The 21,630-nt window shown below is 31.3% G+C and overlaps 1 protein-coding gene across 1 annotated transcript in view; it reads right to left on the bottom strand.

The window, feature by feature from the left end:
- Positions 1-5,931: 5,931 nt before the first annotated feature.
- Positions 5,932-21,630, bottom strand: part of Ndfip2 (Nedd4 family interacting protein 2) — a 60,253-nt gene continuing 44,554 nt past the window's right edge. Inside the window, exons 5-8 of the mRNA XM_046447319.1 lie at positions 17,518-17,642; positions 13,539-13,605; positions 11,173-11,278; positions 5,932-9,205 (exon numbers count right to left, since the gene is read on the bottom strand). Coding sequence (XP_046303275.1) covers positions 11,175-11,278; positions 13,539-13,605; positions 17,518-17,642 — 296 coding nt within the window. The 3' untranslated portion in view covers positions 5,932-9,205; positions 11,173-11,174. The remainder of the gene's footprint in view (positions 9,206-11,172; positions 11,279-13,538; positions 13,606-17,517; positions 17,643-21,630) is intronic.

Here is a 21,630-nt window from a genome sequence, read left to right as displayed (position 1 = left end):
CTGCAAAATAAAAACCCAACCCAGGCATTTGGAAGCTGGAAGACTATAAAAGGGAGTGCTTACTCCACCTGGCCTTTTCCATTTGTTTTACCAAAAACAGATTTGAAAATGGCACGTGCTGCTCTTTGCAAAGTTTTGTTGGTAGTCAGGGAGGATAGCATTGAATCATCTTCAAACTGGCTGAATTGTGGCTGTTGACAATTCCCCTAAGCCCATCTTTAGAACCAGTTGGGACTCATACTTGGAAAAGAAAGAGAAGGAAGAGTGAGAGTTAAGCAGATATAAACCCAATATTTACTGCCAAAGTAGTGAACTGACTTGACAATCAACAGACCAGGTGCAAGAAGTCTGTATGGTTAGTCACCCCTGTGGGAAGGTTAACACTGTGATTCTTCTTTTTCACGTTGGTGACTTCTGATGGCCTGAGCAGCTCTCCTGTAAATTCTAGGGAAATTCTTAAAAATCAAGTGCAAAATTTTCCATGTCACTGTGAGCCACTCACTTTGCCAGGGCAGATTTTACTGACTTTAGCTATCTTAAGAGCAATCTAAACTGTAGCAGTACACAGTACACAAGACTCAAACAGCATATCTGAATCCTCCTTCAGCTTCAGATGTCAGATTAAGCTTAGGCAGGAAGAACTTGAGAATTGACAAAAGCAGGATGTGGTGGCTAATTTTATATGACTTGACTGAGCTAAGGCATGTCCAGATAGCTGGTAAAATATTATTTCATGTTTGTGAAGGGGTTTCAAGAAGAGTCTGGCATTTAAATCAATAGGCTGGGTTAAGAAAATCCACCCTCACTCATATGAGTGGGCTTTTGAGGGCCCTAACAGAACAACAGTGTAGAAGACGAGCAAATTCATTGTCTCTCAGTTGAGATTTCCATTTTTTTTTTTTCCTTGCTCTCTGCCATTGGAGATCCTGATTCTTGGACCTATGGATTTCAGGACTTATACCAGTAGCACCCCAAACCCTATCTTTTTTTTTGGTTTCAAATCAGAAGTGATGCCATCAGCTTCCCTGGGTTTTGGACCATGATACTTACACTTGGTCTTTCCTGGTTCTCTAGTTTGCAGAATTTCTCTACCTCCAAAATCACATGAAACAATTCCAGTAATAAATGTCTAGAAACATTTATACACACACACACATAGACCTATTGCTCTGTTTCTCTGGAGAATGCTTTTACACGGGGGTTCCAAATGTCTGTAGGATCAGCCAGAGAGCAGTAACTAACACATCTGAAACACAACTTTGGTCCTTAAACATGGGAAAGTAATTTTAAAGACAGATCATTTTGGTTTTCTCTAAGCCTATCAAGGCTAGATTTTCTTGTCCATCCTGAGCCCTTTATACCTAATGACCTGGTTCCAGAAAACTTTTTACTAATTAGAATTATAAGATCATAAAATAGAACTACTAAATGCTGTAAATATCTGATTTTGGAATAGTCCAGTTCCAATGGTCTTGAAACCACAAGTCTACATCTAAACACTTTAAGGATCAAGTAAATAACCCTCAGCTTTTTGGTAGAAATAAACTATGTTTACAGGAAGAAAAAGTACTCTTCCCTGATCACTGTCTCCTGGAAATACAAAGGAAAGGTGGACTTTCCAAGTCATTGTACCTGGGATCTTCTCAACTTTACATGAAACCAGAAGTTATATGGACATTATAGAGCACAGCATCACCCTATTAAAAAATTTATGTGGAAAAAGCCTGTAAGAGTATGTAATAAATTGTTAACAGTGGTTAATTCTAGGCAGGGAGATGGAGTTAGGAGATAGGTGAAAAGGATGTTCACAACTTATGTATTTCTTGTGCCGGTGTTTTTGTAAAAGAGGGATGCCTATCCCAGTGCTGATGTCTGAAGTCAGTAATCCCTGCTACCAGGACAAAATGAGTAGCTCACAATGAGGTGGCAAATCTTAAGCATGTTTTTTAAAGATATCTATGCGATAGAATGCACATTGACATTACACCAGACATTAAATCCTGCCTTCAAGCACGGTGATGAGGCATGAATACAAATACAGCGACACACAGTAGAAAGTGATTTAATAAAGAGGCTTAGATGAAACGTTATGAGAACTGGAAATATAATTCTGAATGAAAACAAGGGAGGCAGAATGTTATCCAAGAGATGAAAAATAGAACTACTAAATGTTGTAAATATCTGATTTTGGAATAGTCCAGTTCCAATGGTCTTGAAACCATTGTAATTGTAAATGGTTATGAAATGTTTAAACATATGGCACACTTATTCTTTAAGATATATTTATAATGTCATTACTCTAGTGAAGGATGACCTGTTGTTCCCAAAGTTCAATCACTCTGCCCCATGATTATATTCCTGCCTCAACATAAACATATTTGCCTATTGATATATCTTCCTCCATTAGACTCAGAGTTAAAGGCAGAAAGCATTTTATGTATATCCAGAGCCTGGCACTTGTGTCTATACCCTCCAACCACTTGTTGAATTTGTTGAACTTTGTGCTAGTTGTTGGGGTGGAATACAAAATTGAATAATCAGATATAATATCTACCATTGAGGACACTAACACAAAAATCATCATAGCACAGTCTCAATAATGCCTTGTTAGAAATGTAAGGCTATGGGAATTCAATAGGACAAAACCCAGTGTAACAGAATGAAATAGAAATACCAAAGAGATGGTACTTAAGCTTTTTTGGAAGGTGGAAAGAGGAACAGGCTACAAAATGGATTCTGTGAAGTAAAAGCATCATCCGTTCAAGAACTATAAACGGGGGGAATTTGAAAATTTTTAAATGACCAAATGATGACCAGGGCAGAGTCTCGGGCACTTAACTTTCATTGAAGTGTTTCCATTTTAAAATAATAGACATCTCTGGAAATAAATCCAAGGTTAACCCATGATTAACAGGGGAAGCTGGGGGATTTATTTATCCTAGAATCAGTAACAACCTGACCAGCAAGTTATTTCCTGATCATTACCCCAACCAGAATTTCAGTGCTCTGGCTCCCTACACAAAAGAAATGAATCACCAGTTATAAAGCAATATCATAATTCACTGTGAAATTCCAAGGGCCTGACCTCAGGGCCCTCCAAGCTTCTGCCTGGAGAGACCTATGTGAGGTCCCTCTACCTCTATCAGCTAGAAGCTAGAATACTTCACTACTTGGTATGCACTCTTCCCCTCAATGTTTAATTGTATCCTTTAAAATCAAATGTCATCTAGGCAACTTTTGCTTTAATTTCCCTTGTGACAGAAGAAATGAGAAGCAAATAATAGGTTAACATGACCCTATCCTATCACCCTTTTCAGAGGGGCTCACAAGAAACACAAAGAGCAAAGATGTAATAATAATGGCTACCTTTTTTTGGTGGGGGGGCATACATTTCATCGAATCCTCAGGGACCTGTTGTGCTTTGTAATAAACAGGTGAGGAAACTGAGGATTCAATTAAGCAAATCATCTGAATTTGTTTTGACAGCTGAAACGTGAGTCTAGGGTTAACCAATTCTATCCCAGCAACTTATATAATTTATATAAGCTCTAGGTTATGGTTTCAAACCTATTTTAATATATCTATATTAATCCTATTTAAATATTTATTTTTTAGTTGTATTTGAACACAATACCTTTATTTTATTTATTTTTATGTGGTGCTGAGGATCGAACCCAGTGCCTTGCATGTGGTAGGCAAGCACTCTACCGCTGAGTCACAACCCCAGCCCTCTATGTCAATTTTGTTGAAATATTCACAGAATTGAAACTTTGGGACTTACTGGGTTACTTAATGTAGCTTCCAAACCCATTCTTTATGTTAAACAAAGCTGCCTCTCAATAATGTATATGCTTCTCAAGAATGGAGAAAGGAAGTTGCTAGTGGAAATACTAATTGAGGCAAGAAAAATTAACTATATTATAAAAAAAAAAAATCCAATTCTGCTTGCTTTTCAGAATTACCAAGAAAATAACTACCACCTCAGCACAAATGACTCCATTCGGCCACACTACCCACATTGCCCTGGTGATCTGATCCTGCAGAGCCATGTCATGGGTACAAACACTAAAACTAGAAGGGTCCTCATTCTAAAGCTTATAGCAGGAACTCAGAAGCAATAATACGTAAGGGTCTGATTTTATATGCCTTTTTCTTTCTTTATGATAAATCTTATTTACATAAGCCCTAACATTATCACATATATTTGAGGAGCTAGATATAAAGTGGACACAATGATGAGAAAAAATTAACAGTAGCACTAGACTAAATCCCAGAAACTCAAACTCTGGAAGGAAATGTGCCATCATGAAGTAGACTGATTGGACTGGAACTTCTGGAAATTGAGGCTGGAATGTTAACTTCCCCCAAACTCCCAGGTGATTATGTATGATTTTGCATACTGAGAACAATTACTGCCCTGGAGAGAGGTCCTATCAGAACTATTCAAGCAAAAATTTATTCCTGTAGTTCCCACAGAATTAGGGAATTATAAGAGTCAGATGTCTTTAAAAGTACCTCTCATGCATCAATAACAAATTATTTTAAATGGGTGAAAACACATTTGTTTCAAAAAAAAAACAAAACATAACTATAATAATGTCCTTGACTATGTATTTTTCAACACTTCTAATTTTCAATGAATCGATATGTATTTCCCATAGTCTATACATCATTTTAAAACTCTGAATTTAGGAAGTGATACTTCACACTTATCCCATCACTACTTATTATATTAGGATGAGTGGTCACCAATGCTTGGTAGCAATTAAGAATCCTTAGGTAATCTCTCTGAATTAATAAGATGGGAATTAAAATTTTACAGCCCAAATCACATAGACTGCATAGCCAAGTCAAATCACTGTGCTGGAATTCAGATGACTAAAAGCCTAAATTTGGTAAAAGAAATAATATATGTATTATTTATGCATGTGTACTGTTCTTATGCCTCTGAAGAATTTGTACTTTCCAATAAGGTTATTTTCTTCTTTTCAATATTCTAAAAGCAGTGGCTGCCCTCTACATTTCAGCTGAGCTTTGGGTAAATTTATTTTACTTGCTGAATTTGGCTAAGCTAAGAGAAGAAATCTCTTTTGTGTCCCTGATAATAAAGTGTTGATTTAATTAAAATGAACACACCCCAAAAGAGCAGAAGAGTAATAAAATGGTTCTTTGCAAGCATGAAGAGATAGGAAAACACCTCTAAGATTTTGTGAACTGCATATGATTTTGGTTTGCAATAACCTCAATTATTAATGGGGTCACACCCCCATCTCGTTGTTATTTAGTTATAGGATTTGAAGTTTTAAAAGTTTTCATTAAAATCTGGTGGGTCTTTTAGAAGCCAATAGTTCAACCTCTCAAAGCAAAACAAAATGAATTCTAAGCTGAGAACATCAAAAAAGTAACGCAAACAAATGTGTGGAGTTCAAAATAAACATTTTTAATTTTTAAAAAGTGTGAAATAAGGTGGCTTTTTCTATTTTTCTTAATAACTTGAAATTTTTGCACATTGGATCATGTACCAAAAAAAACAAGCCTATAAACAAGTCTCATCTATGATGACCGCTATCTTTTGCAATGTAGAACTGAACACAAATTGTCAAAAAGTTGATTTTTTGGGCTGGGATTGTGGCTCAGTGGCAGAGCGCTTGCCTCACACGTATGAGGTACTGAGTTTGATCCTCAGCGCCATATAAAAATAAATAAACAAAGGTTAAAAAAAATGATTTTTCTTTTTGCATTTACTAAAATTAAACTGCAATCTTTCTCCTAACAAATGACTGTAAAGTTAAATGATATTGCACCTTCTAACCTAATTCTACGCCACAGTCATTTTTATCTCAAATCTTAATGTTTTGTCATGTACGTTAGACCAAAGTGGTGATAGTATATTTTAAATCTTAAATTGCTTTTAAAAGGATGCATCACAGGTTCACATTTCCACATCTATAACTTTATTAACAAATAAAATACATGCCAGCATGTTTATATATGGGCAATGACATTCCTATAATAATGAATGGCACATTATCAACCAACAGTTGAACTTTTTCAAGAATGAGGTTTTAAAAAATAATATACTAATATTTCATATGACTATTTGAATTAAATAATAAATGATTAAAATAACATTTAACAGCAGTTAAAAAAAAACATAAAAGCCACTGTTCACTATTTACCATAAGTTGAAGTCATTCAAATACAATAACTTCTATTTAAAAAACAAAACAAAAAACTATGCTTTTTTTACAGGCCAAACAAATGGCTTAGAAAGATTCTAACAACTGGTTCCTGTTCCTACCCCAGTTCCTTCTCTCAAAGGGTAGTAAATTAAGGTAGTCACTTCCCAGTACAGTGAACAAATATATTTAGGATGATCATATAATTTTTTTCTCCAAATTAGGACACTTTTGAGAGAAGAGGAGGCACTATTTAAGCCAAGAAAACGGGAATAACCAGGATTGTTCTGAGCAAACTTAAAATACATAGTTAAGTACAGTATTAGATTCACTGTAAATACTTTTGTGCTTTTTGAAACAGTTGGAAAAAAATCTATTAAATAAATAAAAACCCTGATTTTTTTCTCCAATTGGATATTCTGGACTCCACTTTTTCTGTTATGAGAAGTTTAAAAATATTGTGATTATCATTTTAGCAGGTTAAAATGTATGAAAATTAAAGGCATGTCTAAAATGACATATACTTTATAGGCTCAAAATAAAAGGCTGCAAATTAGTATTTTTTTCTAGTAACAGATATTTTCATTTTAACAGTGTAAATAGGATTTGTTTTAATTTTAAATTTCTAAAATATCCTGAATACACTATATAGAAAAATGTATTTTGCCTTAAAATAGTTAATAGCATAACTACATAAAAATGGATTATCCTAGCAATTACTAGCTTAATCAAATGATAGAAATAATTTTAAACATTTTTGCATTAACTTCCAAGCCACATTTCATATGCATTCAAAAAATGTTTAGACACTCTAATAAGAGTACCGATTTTCAATCTTTAAGGCAGAGTGCAAAGGCGGTCATGTGTTCCCCAAACATAACAGTTATTTAAGCTCAAGCTCACAGGAAATGAAGGAAGGTATGCAGTATTTGAATAAATCTGGAAGGGAATATTAAGTTTTGGAAAAGAATATTTTGATGCCTCTGCTTGGATGATGAAATTAAAGGCTACCACTGAATTATGTCAATTACAGAGGATGATATAACATGCATACATGAACCTTAACAAATTTAGAAGAGGAAATCAAACAAAAAGTGAAGTTTTAATACTGGATTAATAGTGATACTTCAGAAAACAAGTATAAATATCATAAAAAATAAAATGAAATTTTAATAAATTGATGTTTGATAGCTGAGCTTCCTGATAATTGAAAACTACCATATGTCAAAGTTTAATTTCATTTAAAAATTATTAAAAGAACAAAGTATAGGTCTGTGGGAAATGAACAGAAGATATGAAGAAATCCAATGGGAATCTGTATATGTTACTGGTACATTCTAATTTTAATTTCCAAATTGGACAACTAAATTAAATATTTTGTTTACCCCATGCTATTGTTTTACTTTAAGAGGTATAACACAGGTACTTTAATCAACAATAAAAAGCCTATTGCAGCAGAATAAAATGAATGAGGGAAAAAAAATGTAGGAGGCTCAATTAGCAAACAAAAGTGTATGTTTTATTTATCAAAGACAATAAAAAAAATTAGAAAATACAGAGAAATACAAAAGAGATTAATAAAGCATTTTTTTCCAGAAATGGAAAATGTCCCTGAACAATCAGGTGTATCTTTTAGTAGTAGCGTCTAATAAGTGATCAATTTTATGTTTTACATAGCTATATTAAATGATTTTTATGTTTAAGGATAATATAATTCCCATCCTTTTTAATGTTGGCATTCAAAAGCAAAGATATAACTAACTTAAAAGAAAAATAGATGAGAAATAAAATGATTTGCAAGGTGCAAAATGTAGTAGCTTGTGAATGTACAGCAGATTCCAGTTGCAGTAATAGTTACACACTCTCATCACACATACATACTCTATATTCCACAGATAATTTTCCATAATTTGAAAATAGGTATTTTGCATATCTCAATTCCGGTTATATATATATTTTTTTTTACAAATTAAACCTGTAATCTTAAAGCAAGGAGCTATTAATAAAACAAGATTTTATTTACTAAGCTTAACAAATTAAATATCTGAAGAAAGATTATTACAGTGATATTGAAAGATACTTTTATTGGCTTTAAAAAAGACAAATGTAAATGAGAATATCTTATTTGAAAAATTAATTTTTAAAATTGGCTTAAAATTTATATATTTGCTACACTCTGTTCCTGCAAGAATCTCTAAGATGTGTAATCCTAATAAACAAGCTTCTCATTTGAAAATCCCTAAAACTATTTATGTACCTTAAACATTTTATTTTCTTATAAAGGACAGTTCGTAAATCTCACTTTTCTTAAGACTTGCCAGAAAACAAATTCTATCTTTAACACCCAAATTTCTATATATGTTTAGTTCGCTTAATTTAAAATTAATGAAAACATATCTAGACATAATTTCTAAGAAAAAAATGTAAAAAGTAATTATGAAAATGGTTATTTACAGAAAGAATTTTCCTAAATAATAATATGTTCAAATATGTTCAAAAATCTAACAAATCCTTTCTTAATCAGCTCTTCAGGATTTAATGAACGTTATATATAACAAAGTTTTTGATGTGTAGAATTACTAGATGAATCTAAGAGCCAGAAACTAAAGCATTTGACATGGTTAATGATTTTATTTTCATTATACTAATGGTCAAGTCAAAAGTCAATGGCATTTACATGCTGGAAGACTGTGTATCACTCAACTCTTTCAATTTCATCAAACACTGATTAACCAAATATGAGTAGACTTTACCACTACAACTTTATGGTTTCTTTCAAGGATATGCAAATCTTTAAATGGGCACAAATGCAAGTGTGCAAAACAAATGAAATATAAATAATTAAAGAATGAACAGAAATGGCTTTTAAGCATAAACCACCCTGCCATTCAATTTTGAAGCTCCATCTTTTCTTCACTAATTTTTCTTCTATTATCAGTAGTCTTCTATCCTATTAAAGTTGTAGGTTTATAGATGATCTGAAAATTTCACATTGGTATAAGAAAGGAATGTTGGGCTGATGCAGTCTAGAGATAAAGAAAGAATTAGTCTTAAAATGTATTAAGTTGTACTTTATCTAAATCACAGTACAATAAAAACTCATTTTACAGCAGCATTACATCAAATATATAATGTTCTTTGGATAAAGATAACAGACTATTTCAGAATATATTCTAAAGTATAATTCTTCTATAGGCATCATCAAGAAAATATATTTAAGACTAATTTCACTACTCACAAAACAGATTAGTGAACTTTGCCTTTTTATCTTAATACTGACAAATTCTCAATGTCTTGTTTACAAAAACATTTTACTAATTAAAAAGAAAATATAATACCTCTGTGGGCAGGTGATGCAGGAACTTTAATGAAACACTTAAAGTGATACTTTAATATGATCCAGAAATACATTATCGTCTTTGGCAGAAATAAGGAAAGTATACATGCTTATGCATGACCCATGTAAGTTATAAATAAAAGTTAAGCAACCAAATCACAAACCACATAAATTTAAAAAAAAAAAAAAAAAAAAAAAACAGGAGCTGTGGTTGTGGCTTAGTGGTAGAGGACTTGCCTAGTATGTGTGAGGCACTGGGTTCTATCCTCAGCAACACATACATACATACATAAATAAATAAATAAATAAATAAATAAACAAACAAACAATAAAAACAGGGCTGGGGCTGTAGCTCAGTGATAGCATGATTGCCCAGCACGTGGGAGGCACTGGGTTCAATCCACAACACAACATAAAAAATTTAAAAATAAAGGTATTGTGTCCATCTACAATTAAAAATATACATTTATTAAAAAACTAAAATCCTCCCTATATATCCACAGGGGATTGGTTCCAGGACCAGCCCCCCCTTGGATACCAAACTTCTTAGCTGCTTAAGTACCTTACATAAAATGGCACAGTATTTGCATATAACCTACACACATCCTCCCATAAACTTTAAATCATCTCTAGATTACATATAATACCTAATACAATTGAAATGCTATGTAAATAGTTGTTGTACTACGTTGTTTAGGGAATAATGACAAGAGGGAAAAGTCTGCACATGTTCGGTATAGATGCAATTTTTCTTTTTCAATCCATGACTGGTAAAATAAACTGAAGCAGAACCCTCAAATAGAGAATATTTACTTGGTTACAGCAACCCTGAAACACTTTATCCTTATAGTCCTTTCAATCAGAAATTAAATGTTTCAGCAGATATTTTGTTTATGAGTTCAAATACTTTTTTTAAAAGTTTAAAGAATTTATAGATACGAAGTATTTTGGCACTTGATTTCAAAATAGAGAATTCAGATAAAAGGTATTTATATATGTACATATTCCTGGCTGTACAACAAATAAATGCTATGGCTACATATCAGTGTCCAGAAACACACTGGATAACTAGTAAGAGTAAGACAGCCTCTGCTTATTGTTTTATACTCCCATTTATTCGTAATAGCCTTCATTTTAATACAAAATGATACATGTTAAGAAAACAATAACAGAACTACTTGCATCATTCCAGATTGTTAAAACGCCTGCATGACAAACTGCTTTTTTATCTCAGATTTAGTCTTTTTTATTCACCAGACATTTATGTAGATTTCACTTTTGTTTTATGCAAAATGCCCAACACTTCAGTGTGTCAGATTTTGTTTTTCAGGTATGCAAGTTTTGTGCTGATGGTCACTTCAAACACAATCTATGAACAATCTTTAAAAAGAAGTTTAAAAAGTATGTGATTTAAAGTTTTTGTTTATTCATTATGTATTTAAAAATTAAAATTTATGAAATTCAATTTTGAAAATCAAAGGTACCTTAAAAAATCTATAACTTATAAAGTTTCATTAAGCTGCTGACAGTATAAAATGTATTAGCTATGCTAACTTTGAGTAAAAAATTATAAGTACACGTTAAGCATTTAATATGTATCTAGTAAATGTGAGTATAGAAAAGAAATAACAAGGTCACTATATTTATATTCCTTACCTCTATAATAGGAAGAAATATCTTGTTCTATGAGCTGCTGCCATACTTTCAGACATGTTTCTGACTTTTAGATAATTAACAAATCCTCTGAAGAAAAGAAGCAGGCCTGGGAAGATTGAAATAATTCATATATATTATGTTATTAAGCATAAAGGGGCCTCATAAATATAAAATAGACAATTATAAATAAGACTCTTTTGGTTCAGGGAAGTTAATCTTCAGGGTTCCATTTATTTTATATTATGTTTTACATTAATGATAACTCCACCATGAGGAAAGATAATGAAATTTTTCTGCCATCTATATTCTTTCAGTTTGGTAAGCTTTAATGTACCAAAACTGAAGTAATGCAAATCCAGCTATGACAATCCAGAATTACATAAAAAACATACACCTGCTAAGTGATTTCTTTAAACAGCAAAATTTCCTGTTGCACTTAAACTGATTCAATGAGAAATCTAATTTTATAGCAAATTTATCAATTAATATAACGACTGTGTAAACCAAGACATGTTGTTTTTATATGAAGCATTCAAAGGAGAACCTATGCATTTAGTTGGTAAATAACTGTAGGGAAAAAAACAATACTATCAAGCAATATCAAGTGCCCATATCATCTGTAATATATACATTTGAAGATAAATTTATTATATGTGTATATATTTTTTTTAAAAGAGAGGGGGGGAAGGAGGGAGAGAATTTTTTTTTTAATATTTATTTTTTAGTTTTCGGCGGACACAATATCTTTGATTTGTATGTGGTGCTGAGGATCGAACCCGGGCCGCACGCATGCCAGGCGAGTGCACTACTGCTTGAGCCACATCCCCAGCCCCTGTATATTTTTTAATTATAAGTTCTTTAAGTAATAATTAAAAACTAATATATAACAAAAATTAAGAAGAGTCAAGAAAGAAAGGTTGAGAGGCAGTCACTCTAGTAATTTCTTGGATTATTAGACATGAGATTTCTACCTCAGTTTTTCTCCTTTGTAAAACAGTATTTTGATAAATACTAATTTATAGCAAAGATATTTTTAACAATTAAAAAAGCAATGCCTGTGAAATGTTCAAAGCTTCAGATGAAAAGTATAAGTATAAAAGCACTGCCAGTATTATTAAAAGTCTTTAAAATATTTTAGCATATAATTTTTAGAGATATATTTTATAAATTTATAATCAGAAAATGGTAGGTAAAATAACAAATACACAAAATATATGTGTGTATAACTTTCCTCACCAAGAGAAAGAGTTATCTGTAAATTCAAAACATAAAATCCAAAAATAAATTTGTACCCCAACTAAAAAAACAGTAATCAACACATTAACAAAAAAGCTTATCTGTAATAAAGTGGAGGAAAAAAGGAGAAGAAATACTCAATTAAATTTCCAAACTCCCTAAATAAATGCTAGATTATGGCTCTGATGTGGAACTGGAATTGTTCTCTGTATTCTATTCTGCCCCACAGTTATTCTCCTAAAATTTCCTTTAATATCTTAATAATGTACATATAAACAATTATGGTTAAATAATAAAGAACAAAAAATTCAGGAAGTCAGAATATAGTAAACAATGTAAAATTGGCTTAACCCTCATACATGTCTAACTTCTCAACACAGTCATGACAATAAAATAATTCCACTGATTGTCAGAGAAACTGACCACCAAGAGTCTGTTTCCAAAAAAAAAAAATCCTACAGATTTGATAGCATGGCTAAATAAAAACTCAAAGAGAAGACTGCCACCTACTGAAATGCTATTATCATTCTAGCAAAATTATTTTTTTGGTAGAAACAAAGCTTATTCATACCAGTTTGAACTATGGATTAAAAGCATAATGTAATTTTAAGATTAACTTAGTTACCATATATATAAAACTGAAATCCATAAAGCTGACCAATATTAATGAAAAGACATGCCATATAAGAAGAAAACCCAACAGAAATACTGTGATCATTAGGCTGAAACTTTTCCATATGCCTGGCTGATTCATGATTAATGCAGGGCACATTTCAAAAGTATAAACCATGTTTCCATGATCCAAAAATAAAAGAATGCATAAAACACCCAAACTATCCTACTCTCAAATTTCCTAATATCATTAAAATAAATTATGCATGTTTATTTTGCAAGATAAATACTGGTGACAATCATGTTGGGATTTTCAAATTTTGTGTAAAATTCAGTTATTCAAACCACTTATTCTTCATATTGATAGCCTCCATATAAAATTAATTGAAAAGCTAAGTATTTGAATGAGAATTATACAGCAGAAAAGTTTGTTAAAAATTTATTTCCATCTTGTAATGTTAGAATATCAGAGTTAAACTAAAATTAGTTTAACTGAAGTGCATTAATAATAAACTTACCAAGCACAAGAAATATCCACCAAAGCCAATACTGTCCATTGAAATATCCAGTAAAATAATCAGAAAACTAGAGAGTGAACATAAATATATTAGTCATATTTGCATACTTGAATTACAAAATTGTAGATTACACTCAAATTCAGAATAATTTACCTGAAATAATTTACCTTAAAAACAGAAAGAAAAATAATGAAAAAACACTTATTGATAATTACATGAAAAAAATCTCTTATGCAAAAACAAACTGACTTCTGTTACTAACTTTATTAACAAAAAACAGTTGAACTACTTACAAAAAAAGAAAAGTAAATGCTATATATCTGACTCAAGAATTTTCTCATTAAAGCATTTACATGTCAGTCCTTTTTTTTACAATCTCTCAAAGCCACAACTACCATCCCAAACACACTACAGCAACCCACTGCTTTAGATATTAACACCAAAAGCTACATTATCAGATGGGGATGTTCTGGTGGCCTCTAAAAACAAGAGCTTTTGACCTTCTGTATGCCCCCTACTGTTAATCACTGCCCAAAATACTAAGCACATAAAGACCCCCAACTCATTGGAGTCTTTTTATTTTCAAACTAAATAGGGTAGCGTTCAGTTCTCATCAGTGAGCTGAAAACAGCTAAATGAACCTTGAAGGGGCATTTCAACAGTTCCTATTGGTGGCCATGGCAGATAGTTTTATATGTGGGAATATGAACAGGCAGATGGAAGGTAGGTTTGATGGTACAGAACACAGGTATCTTTTCCTTGATTAGACTCTAGCCACCATATTTCAATACTTTTAAAAGGTTTAAAAATATAGATCTAATTTTCTTCAGAGTTACTTCTGATAATTCTTCCTTATTCCTTCCCTATCATTTTAGCATCAACAATGCCCTGAATAATTGTATTTTAAATGTTTCATATAACCTACCTTAAAACTATTAAAAATTAACTTGTTTTATTACATTATTTCTACAGGTTATTATTATTATTGAATTAAATGCACATTTGTGCTCAAATATTTTCTAGAGATTTGCATGAAATCTTAAAAATCCAATAGTTTTGGTAATAACCAAAATACGAATTATAAATAATGTCATGGGCTGAGATGGTAGCTCAGTAGCAGAGTGTTTGCGTAGCACGTGTGAAGTCCTGGGTTCAATCTTCAGCACCATACGTAAATAAAATAAAGGTCTAATAAATAAATAAATAAATAAATAAATAAATAAAATCGCTATTTGGGAAGCAGATCAACTAAAGGTTATCTCTTTTTAAAAGTTTTCTAAGTATTTTCTCTGGAATCATTTTCAACTAATAAATAAACTATACACTAATTCTTAGAGTCAGAAATTCCAAAGAGTAAAAATTTCAAGTACTATTAAAAATGCAAATCCCACATACTCCCAAACATTTTAAAAATATATAATAAAGAACTTGAAAACTGGAAGATTGCAGCTTATAAAATAGAACTGCAGAATGCTTTTTAATTAAGTGTTAATGATTAGAAATAAAAGGTTCTCATAGAGACTTTAAGAGGTCATAAAAAAAAAATAAGGAACCAAAACAATACATTTTTAACTTTTTGTACATGGTACCCAAACAAGATGCAACCAGGAAATCAAGAAAAGAGTCATTCCTATCCAAAAATATCTAGCATAGAGTTATTTACCCCAAAATTAAGAATATAATTACCTTCACCTTGAAGTCAAGAGGAAGACTCATTATGTAAAAAGGATAAAGAAGCTTTAGACTCATTACTGAATTTAAAAATAAAATGTTTTAGAATACTGAGATGGTATCATAGAGTTGAGCCAAGTTGGGTTTGTTTTTTGTTTTTTTTTTTTTTTCTGTTTAGTTAATAAATCAATCATGTTGACTGGCCAACCACAGGCTACAGAAATCAAATTTTAAAAACCAACTTATCAACATTAAGAATTTGTCTGATGCTATTATACTAAAACACCAGTATTTTGTTATGTCCCACTTTCAAAAAGAACTTATTTTTAATAGAACCCATGCATGGTTAAATAAACAAAAAAAAAATCAAAAGCCTTAGGCAGAAGTAATAAAATTCTGGGCTAAATATATTTATACAAAATCTGAGATTCATGGCAGATCAGAAATGAAAAAGAAGGCAACAATATGATTTATCAAATACTTATCATCTAATAAAGGGACATACCAAACTTTTTGGAGAAAACCTCTCTACACTAAACTCCAAAAGGAATTTATTGCTTGACGCATTTCAATAAGTACAGTGTAACAAAGGCAGCACAGAATTAGGAAGACAGGCATTGAATTGAGAACAAAGTAAATTCTAATCCATGTATAAACTGTGTGACCTTGAGCAAATTATCACTCTTTTGCATTTAGTTTCATCGTCAACAAAATTGCTGGATCATCACCAGCATTAGTGATATAGATGGGGTTCAAGAATTTGGTGTTATCAAATTATACCTGGAACATGGTCAATGAATGGTAGCTATTATTATTTTATACAAAGGATTGTTTAAAATTCTTCTATCAGTTCTCAACACTAACAGCTTAATATTAGCCTTAACTCAAGCAAACATATTTTAAAGGGAAACTAAAGAGTCCTGGTAGTTAAACTTGATTTGGTAGACATCTTATGAATTAAGATATATAACTGGCATTATACTCACAAAACTGTGAGAAACTCCAGGCTTCGGTTTTAGGTTCCCCATCTTATCACATTAACCAGCTTTGACTACTGGCTAACCCTTTTCTTAACATCCAACCCTTCTTCAACTCTCATTCTAGGAGAGAATTAGGCTGTAATATGCTAAAGGAATAGGTTATAAATAATGGGTAACTTCTTCCTTATGCACATAAATGATACTAGCAATTAATCAACTTGAGGCAAGTTGAGAAAAGGATAAGGCCTAGGAGAATGATCAAAGTGGCTTTATTTATTCATCATTTTAATCTTCTGAAAAGCTACCCATATACTTTTAAGTTCTGTTATACAATTAGTAAATTAAAATATATAAATTATATAAGTCACATTTACTTCAATATCGGTTTCTAATCAAATAAGTTAAATTCTTCTAATGTTTTCAGAAGAATCATAGGTTTTAAATGTCAGCATCTCTTAAATACTTAAAGCACTTTGATCATTCTCCTAGGCCTTATCCTTTAAAATCTAGGAAAAAAAACATTTGTAAAAAGAAGCCCAAAAGGAAACTTCAAGAGGCAAAGGTAAAGAGCCAAGGGATGATTGTGTTAATGGTACTAATGCCTATTTAATTTTTACAGGGACTAGGAAAGTTGTTGTGATGGAGAAAAAAAAAAAAGGATGTTTCACTCTCTCTCTGAAAACCATCTTATAAAGGATGAGAAGCAGGCAGATGGTGATTTCAAGAAACAGCAGAAAAATAAGAGACTTAGAATGAATATAAGGAAAAAAGATGAGTTCCTATAGCCATTTATTTCATAGGCCTTTACTTCTGAGCTCTGAATGTTACAAAAAAAAAAAAAAGATATTTCAGTTTATTGTAATTTGCTAAACAACACAAATTCTTATTTTCATCTGATCATAGGCATGCTTGCACTGGACCACAGTAGTAGTAGCCACCTCTTACTAAGCACACACATTTGTGCAGTAAATGAACAACCTACTCTATTTACCATACTTTATAAAAATTCTGTGAAGCAGATATTATTGACCTATTTCAAAGAAACTAATACTCAGAAGAACAATTAATTAACTTAATGTGAGAATACACGAGATGTGAGCTTAAATTTTTCTGATTTCAAAGTTCTCCTATACTAACAATTAGCAGCCTCTCATATAAACTTATAAAATGTTCACACTAAAGAGATCACTATAATAATTATATATAAAAGTAGAAACCTTTAATTTATTGAATTCATGTGCAAAAAGTGAGCACTTACGAACTATACAGAAAATTTCATATCTTTTTATTTTAGAAATAGTAAAGGTTTAGGCTATCAAGACACTCACCCTGACAATAAGGATCCACTTGATCAATGAAAGTCCAAATCCACAGATAGCACCATACCTTCCAGCTATGGTGTTGGTGATACAGAAGGATAAGCAAAATCCAAGCCAGTTGAAAATAAATGCCACTAAAAGCAACAGAAACAGTTTTTTAAAGATTATAATTTAAAAACAAATTAACATATATATAATACTAACAATATGACACTGCTCAAAGGTAACAAGAGTTTTCATTTCTCTACCAACTGAACCATCTTTGTAGACTGTAATTTACCTTTTGCAAATGTATACATGAACAAATGGGTAAATTTGGTTTCCTGGTCAATAAGAATCAGGTCAACAAGAATCAATTCCTTAAAGCTTATTATCAGTGGGTAAAACTACATTTTTAACCAACCAAAAAACAGACCACAATGTAGTACTCATGTAGTTCCAACCCAAAAAACTGAGTATAAGCAATCAACCAACAAAACTGGCCTTTTTTCAAAGGTAAAACAATAAAACTTAGTACTTCACAAATATTTTATGGGCTTCTTAAAGTATAGTTATAATTCTTAGGTGTTCCTTTTCTGGATTCATTTACAATATATAACCTCATCTAAAAGCTAAATTAAACTATAGCATTACATTGACAGAGCAAGTCACCAAAGTACTGTTTTTCCAATGTGTGTGGTGTCCATGTAACCCCTTTGAGAACTGTAACTTTTCACTTCTAAGTGTTATGTCCATCCTCAAAAGAGTTTACAGAATAAAGATACTCAACATCATAATCATTAGAAAAATGCAAATTAAAACCATAATTAGATAATATTACATACGTATTAGAGTGTCAAAAGTTAAAAATAAAAAATAATAGTCTATCAATTGCTGGTGAAGATATAAAGCAACAGGAACTCTCTTTTACTGCCTAGTTAGAATATAAAATGATATCGCTACTTTGGAAGACAATTTCATTTAAGTCAGAATTAACACTTCAAAACACTCTTGGTTCTTTTTAAAGTTACAAATAACTTAATTTTTCTTTAGTTATGTTTCCCTCAAATCTAAAACTGGAATGACTCAGGTGATTAATTACAGCACATCATGTTAATACTCACATACATGGTACAAACAGCTGAACCCTGCAAGAAAAATTATCTAAATACAGCCAAAGAGAATCTATTATATGTTAAAGTACAGAGTTCAAGGTCATTTCCACTGACCTGTCAATTATAATTTCTTGAGTTTAACTGACAATCAGTTGGATTTTATTTCATTCTTTAAAAATTTTTATTAAAAATAAGACCAGAGTGGGTAGGGATGTGGGTCAAACGGTAGCGCGCTGGTCTGGCATGCGCAGGGCGCTGGGTTCAATCCTCAGCACCACATAAAAGTAAAATAAAGATGTGGTGTCCACCGAAAACTAAAAAATAAATACTAAAAAATTCTCTCTCTCTCTCTCTCTCTCTCTCTCTCTCTCTCTAAATTAAAAAAAAAAATAAGACCAGAGATATTCAGTTTAGACATGTATATGAAGCACTTGTGGTAATACTTAAAAGGATGAAGAAGCAAAAACATTATCATGGAATATATGTATTTTTCCTTTACATTTTCTGAACAAGAACATGTAATTACATTGCCAAGTTTAAGTGTAAAGTTTACTTTTAAAAATTTATTTTTATATACATATATATTTATATTTAGTTGTCAACAGACCTTTATTTATATTTATTTGTATGTAGTACTGAGAATCAAACCCAGTTCCTCACACATGCTGATAAGCAAACGTTCTACTTCTGAGCCACAACCCCAGCCCTTAAGTGTAAACCTTCTTTAGTTATATGAGATAAGAGACTGAAACACAGATGTCAAAAATAAATAAGGCAAGAATGTACCCTACAAAAGGTTTAACTAAAATATTCTTACTGATTTTTCACTTATTTTATTTGTACAAATACAATCTGAAATGCTCAAATTACAAACCCATTAAAGAAAAACCTACTTCTAGATCTTTTTACCAACAGTAGCTATTAGTTTAAGCATGGAAAATACAACAAGTTGCAATTTGAAGAATAACCACTAGATGGTAGTAATTACAAATAAATCCATGCTTTTATCAATGCAAGCTCTAGGCCTAGTCTACCAGGAAAAAATTTTATCAGGAAATGAAGATTAAAAAAAAAAAAAATCATTCTTATAACATTTGTGAAATATTTACAGAATAAGAAGTATAAAAAATGTAAGCTGTAGGAAGGCTGAGGCAGAAGAATTACAAACTCAAATAGAGTCTTGGCAACTCATGTCTCAAAACTAAAAAAGGGCTGAGGTTGGGGGCTGGGGTTGTGGCTCAGTGGTAGAGCAGTTGACTAGCATGTGTGAAGCACTGGGTTCAATTCTTGGAACCATATATAATGAATAAAATAAAGGTCCATCAACAATTAAAAAATACATATTTAAAAAGGGGGGGGGGGGGGCTGAGGTTGTAACTCTGTGGTAAAGTACTTGCCTACCAGGGCAGGGATTAAACCAGGCCCCAGGTTTAATCCAAAATATCACAAAAAAAATAAAACAAGCCATAGAAAAATGATTTAGTAAAAATTTAGTAAAAGTCAGATTATTTATATTAAATCTATATATGTGTATTTATATTAATTACTCTTGCTGAACAAAAATAAAGTCACCCAACGTATTTGTTACCATATATTTACAGTATTTATATCAGTGAAATATTTTTAAATTTAAAAAAATAAAAAGAAGATGATATAGAGTTAAGAGAAATGCAGAAATAGATAAATAAGAACCAAGCTCTGATTCAAAATAGATAGTTAAATAATAATATTTTTATTCCTGAGAAACAAGTATTCATATCACAAATAGTATAATAAACTTAATGATTTAATAAGATTTCGAATTAATGTTTAAACTACTATTTTGTAAACAAAATATACACAAAGTTTGTTATTAATATGAAAGAGTATGGGTGAATTAAAAGTCCAAAACTAAAGTTAAGTTAAAAACTAAAGTTCAGGGCTGGGGATATAGCTCAGTTGGTAGAGTGCTTATCTTGAATGTACAAAGCCCTGATTCAATCCCCAACACCACAAAAAATAGAAAAATTTAAATAAATAAATAACCTAAAGTTCACCAGATCAATAGTACAAAACATCAGATATTTGTAACTAAAGTTCATATTCTTTCTATTGTATCTAAGAATTGCAACTAGAATCAATTTGTGATTTAAATTTCACATATATATTAGCCAGTAAACTAAATATAATTTAGAAAATTTGAAGAAAAAGTTATAGCTGCCTGCCCTTCTCCCACCACCAATGTCTCTTCTTAGCAGATGAAATAAAGAAAGGGAAGCAAGAAACCATTTCAAAATGGAAAAGGTTAAAGTGAATTTCTAGACTCAAAAGTAACTGAACACATGAAGATTTTTTTTTTTTTTTAAGTTGAACATGGCTCTTTAAATAAGTAAACTATTTCTTGGTTTTACCACCAAATAAACCTTAGAGCTAAAATGAATTTAATCAGCATTCTCTCTAAGAAGGTATGAAAACCTGATCATTTAAATAGGTAGTTAAATTAACCCTATCATTGTCTAACAAATTTGCTTAAATAAATATTGGGTTTCTACTATTCGTTTTAACTATTAAAGCAGTTTATTGAAGGTATTAAAATTAGTCAATGATTTTACCACATGCTATTCTCAGGAACTGAAATAACAAACATCCCTCATGGAGTTTAAATCTATAAGTCAAACATTAATTTAAGAATTTTGTAAGATGTTAAAAAAAATACACTATTCTTCTAATCTTCTAATTATGCATCATTACCCCCAAAGAAAACTTAAACTTAATTTCATACCTTTGTGCCTCCAGTGATATTGTTCTGGCTGCCCAGAATATCCCCCTTTCCAACCCTTATTTTGGCTTTAGACCACTCAAATGAAGTCTTCTTCCCCAAAATATATTTTACAGTTTCATTCTATACATTCCTACAGCACTGAATGAACATTTAAATGCATTTCTCTTATAAAATCTTCTTTAGTTTAAATTAGCTTATATATCTTTATGCAGTCAACATCTAGCATCATGAATGCAATGCGTAATTATCCAATAAATGTTTAATAAA

This window comes from Marmota monax, unplaced genomic scaffold (genome assembly GCF_021218885.2).
Source record: "Marmota monax isolate L192 unplaced genomic scaffold, Marmota_monax_Labrador192_F-V1.1 WCK01_AAM20220418_F8-fsc00043, whole genome shotgun sequence".
Lineage (NCBI taxonomy): Eukaryota > Metazoa > Chordata > Mammalia > Rodentia > Sciuridae > Marmota > Marmota monax.
The sequence above is the reverse complement of the archived record's forward strand: the minus strand, read 5'-3'. Positions and strand labels throughout refer to the sequence as shown.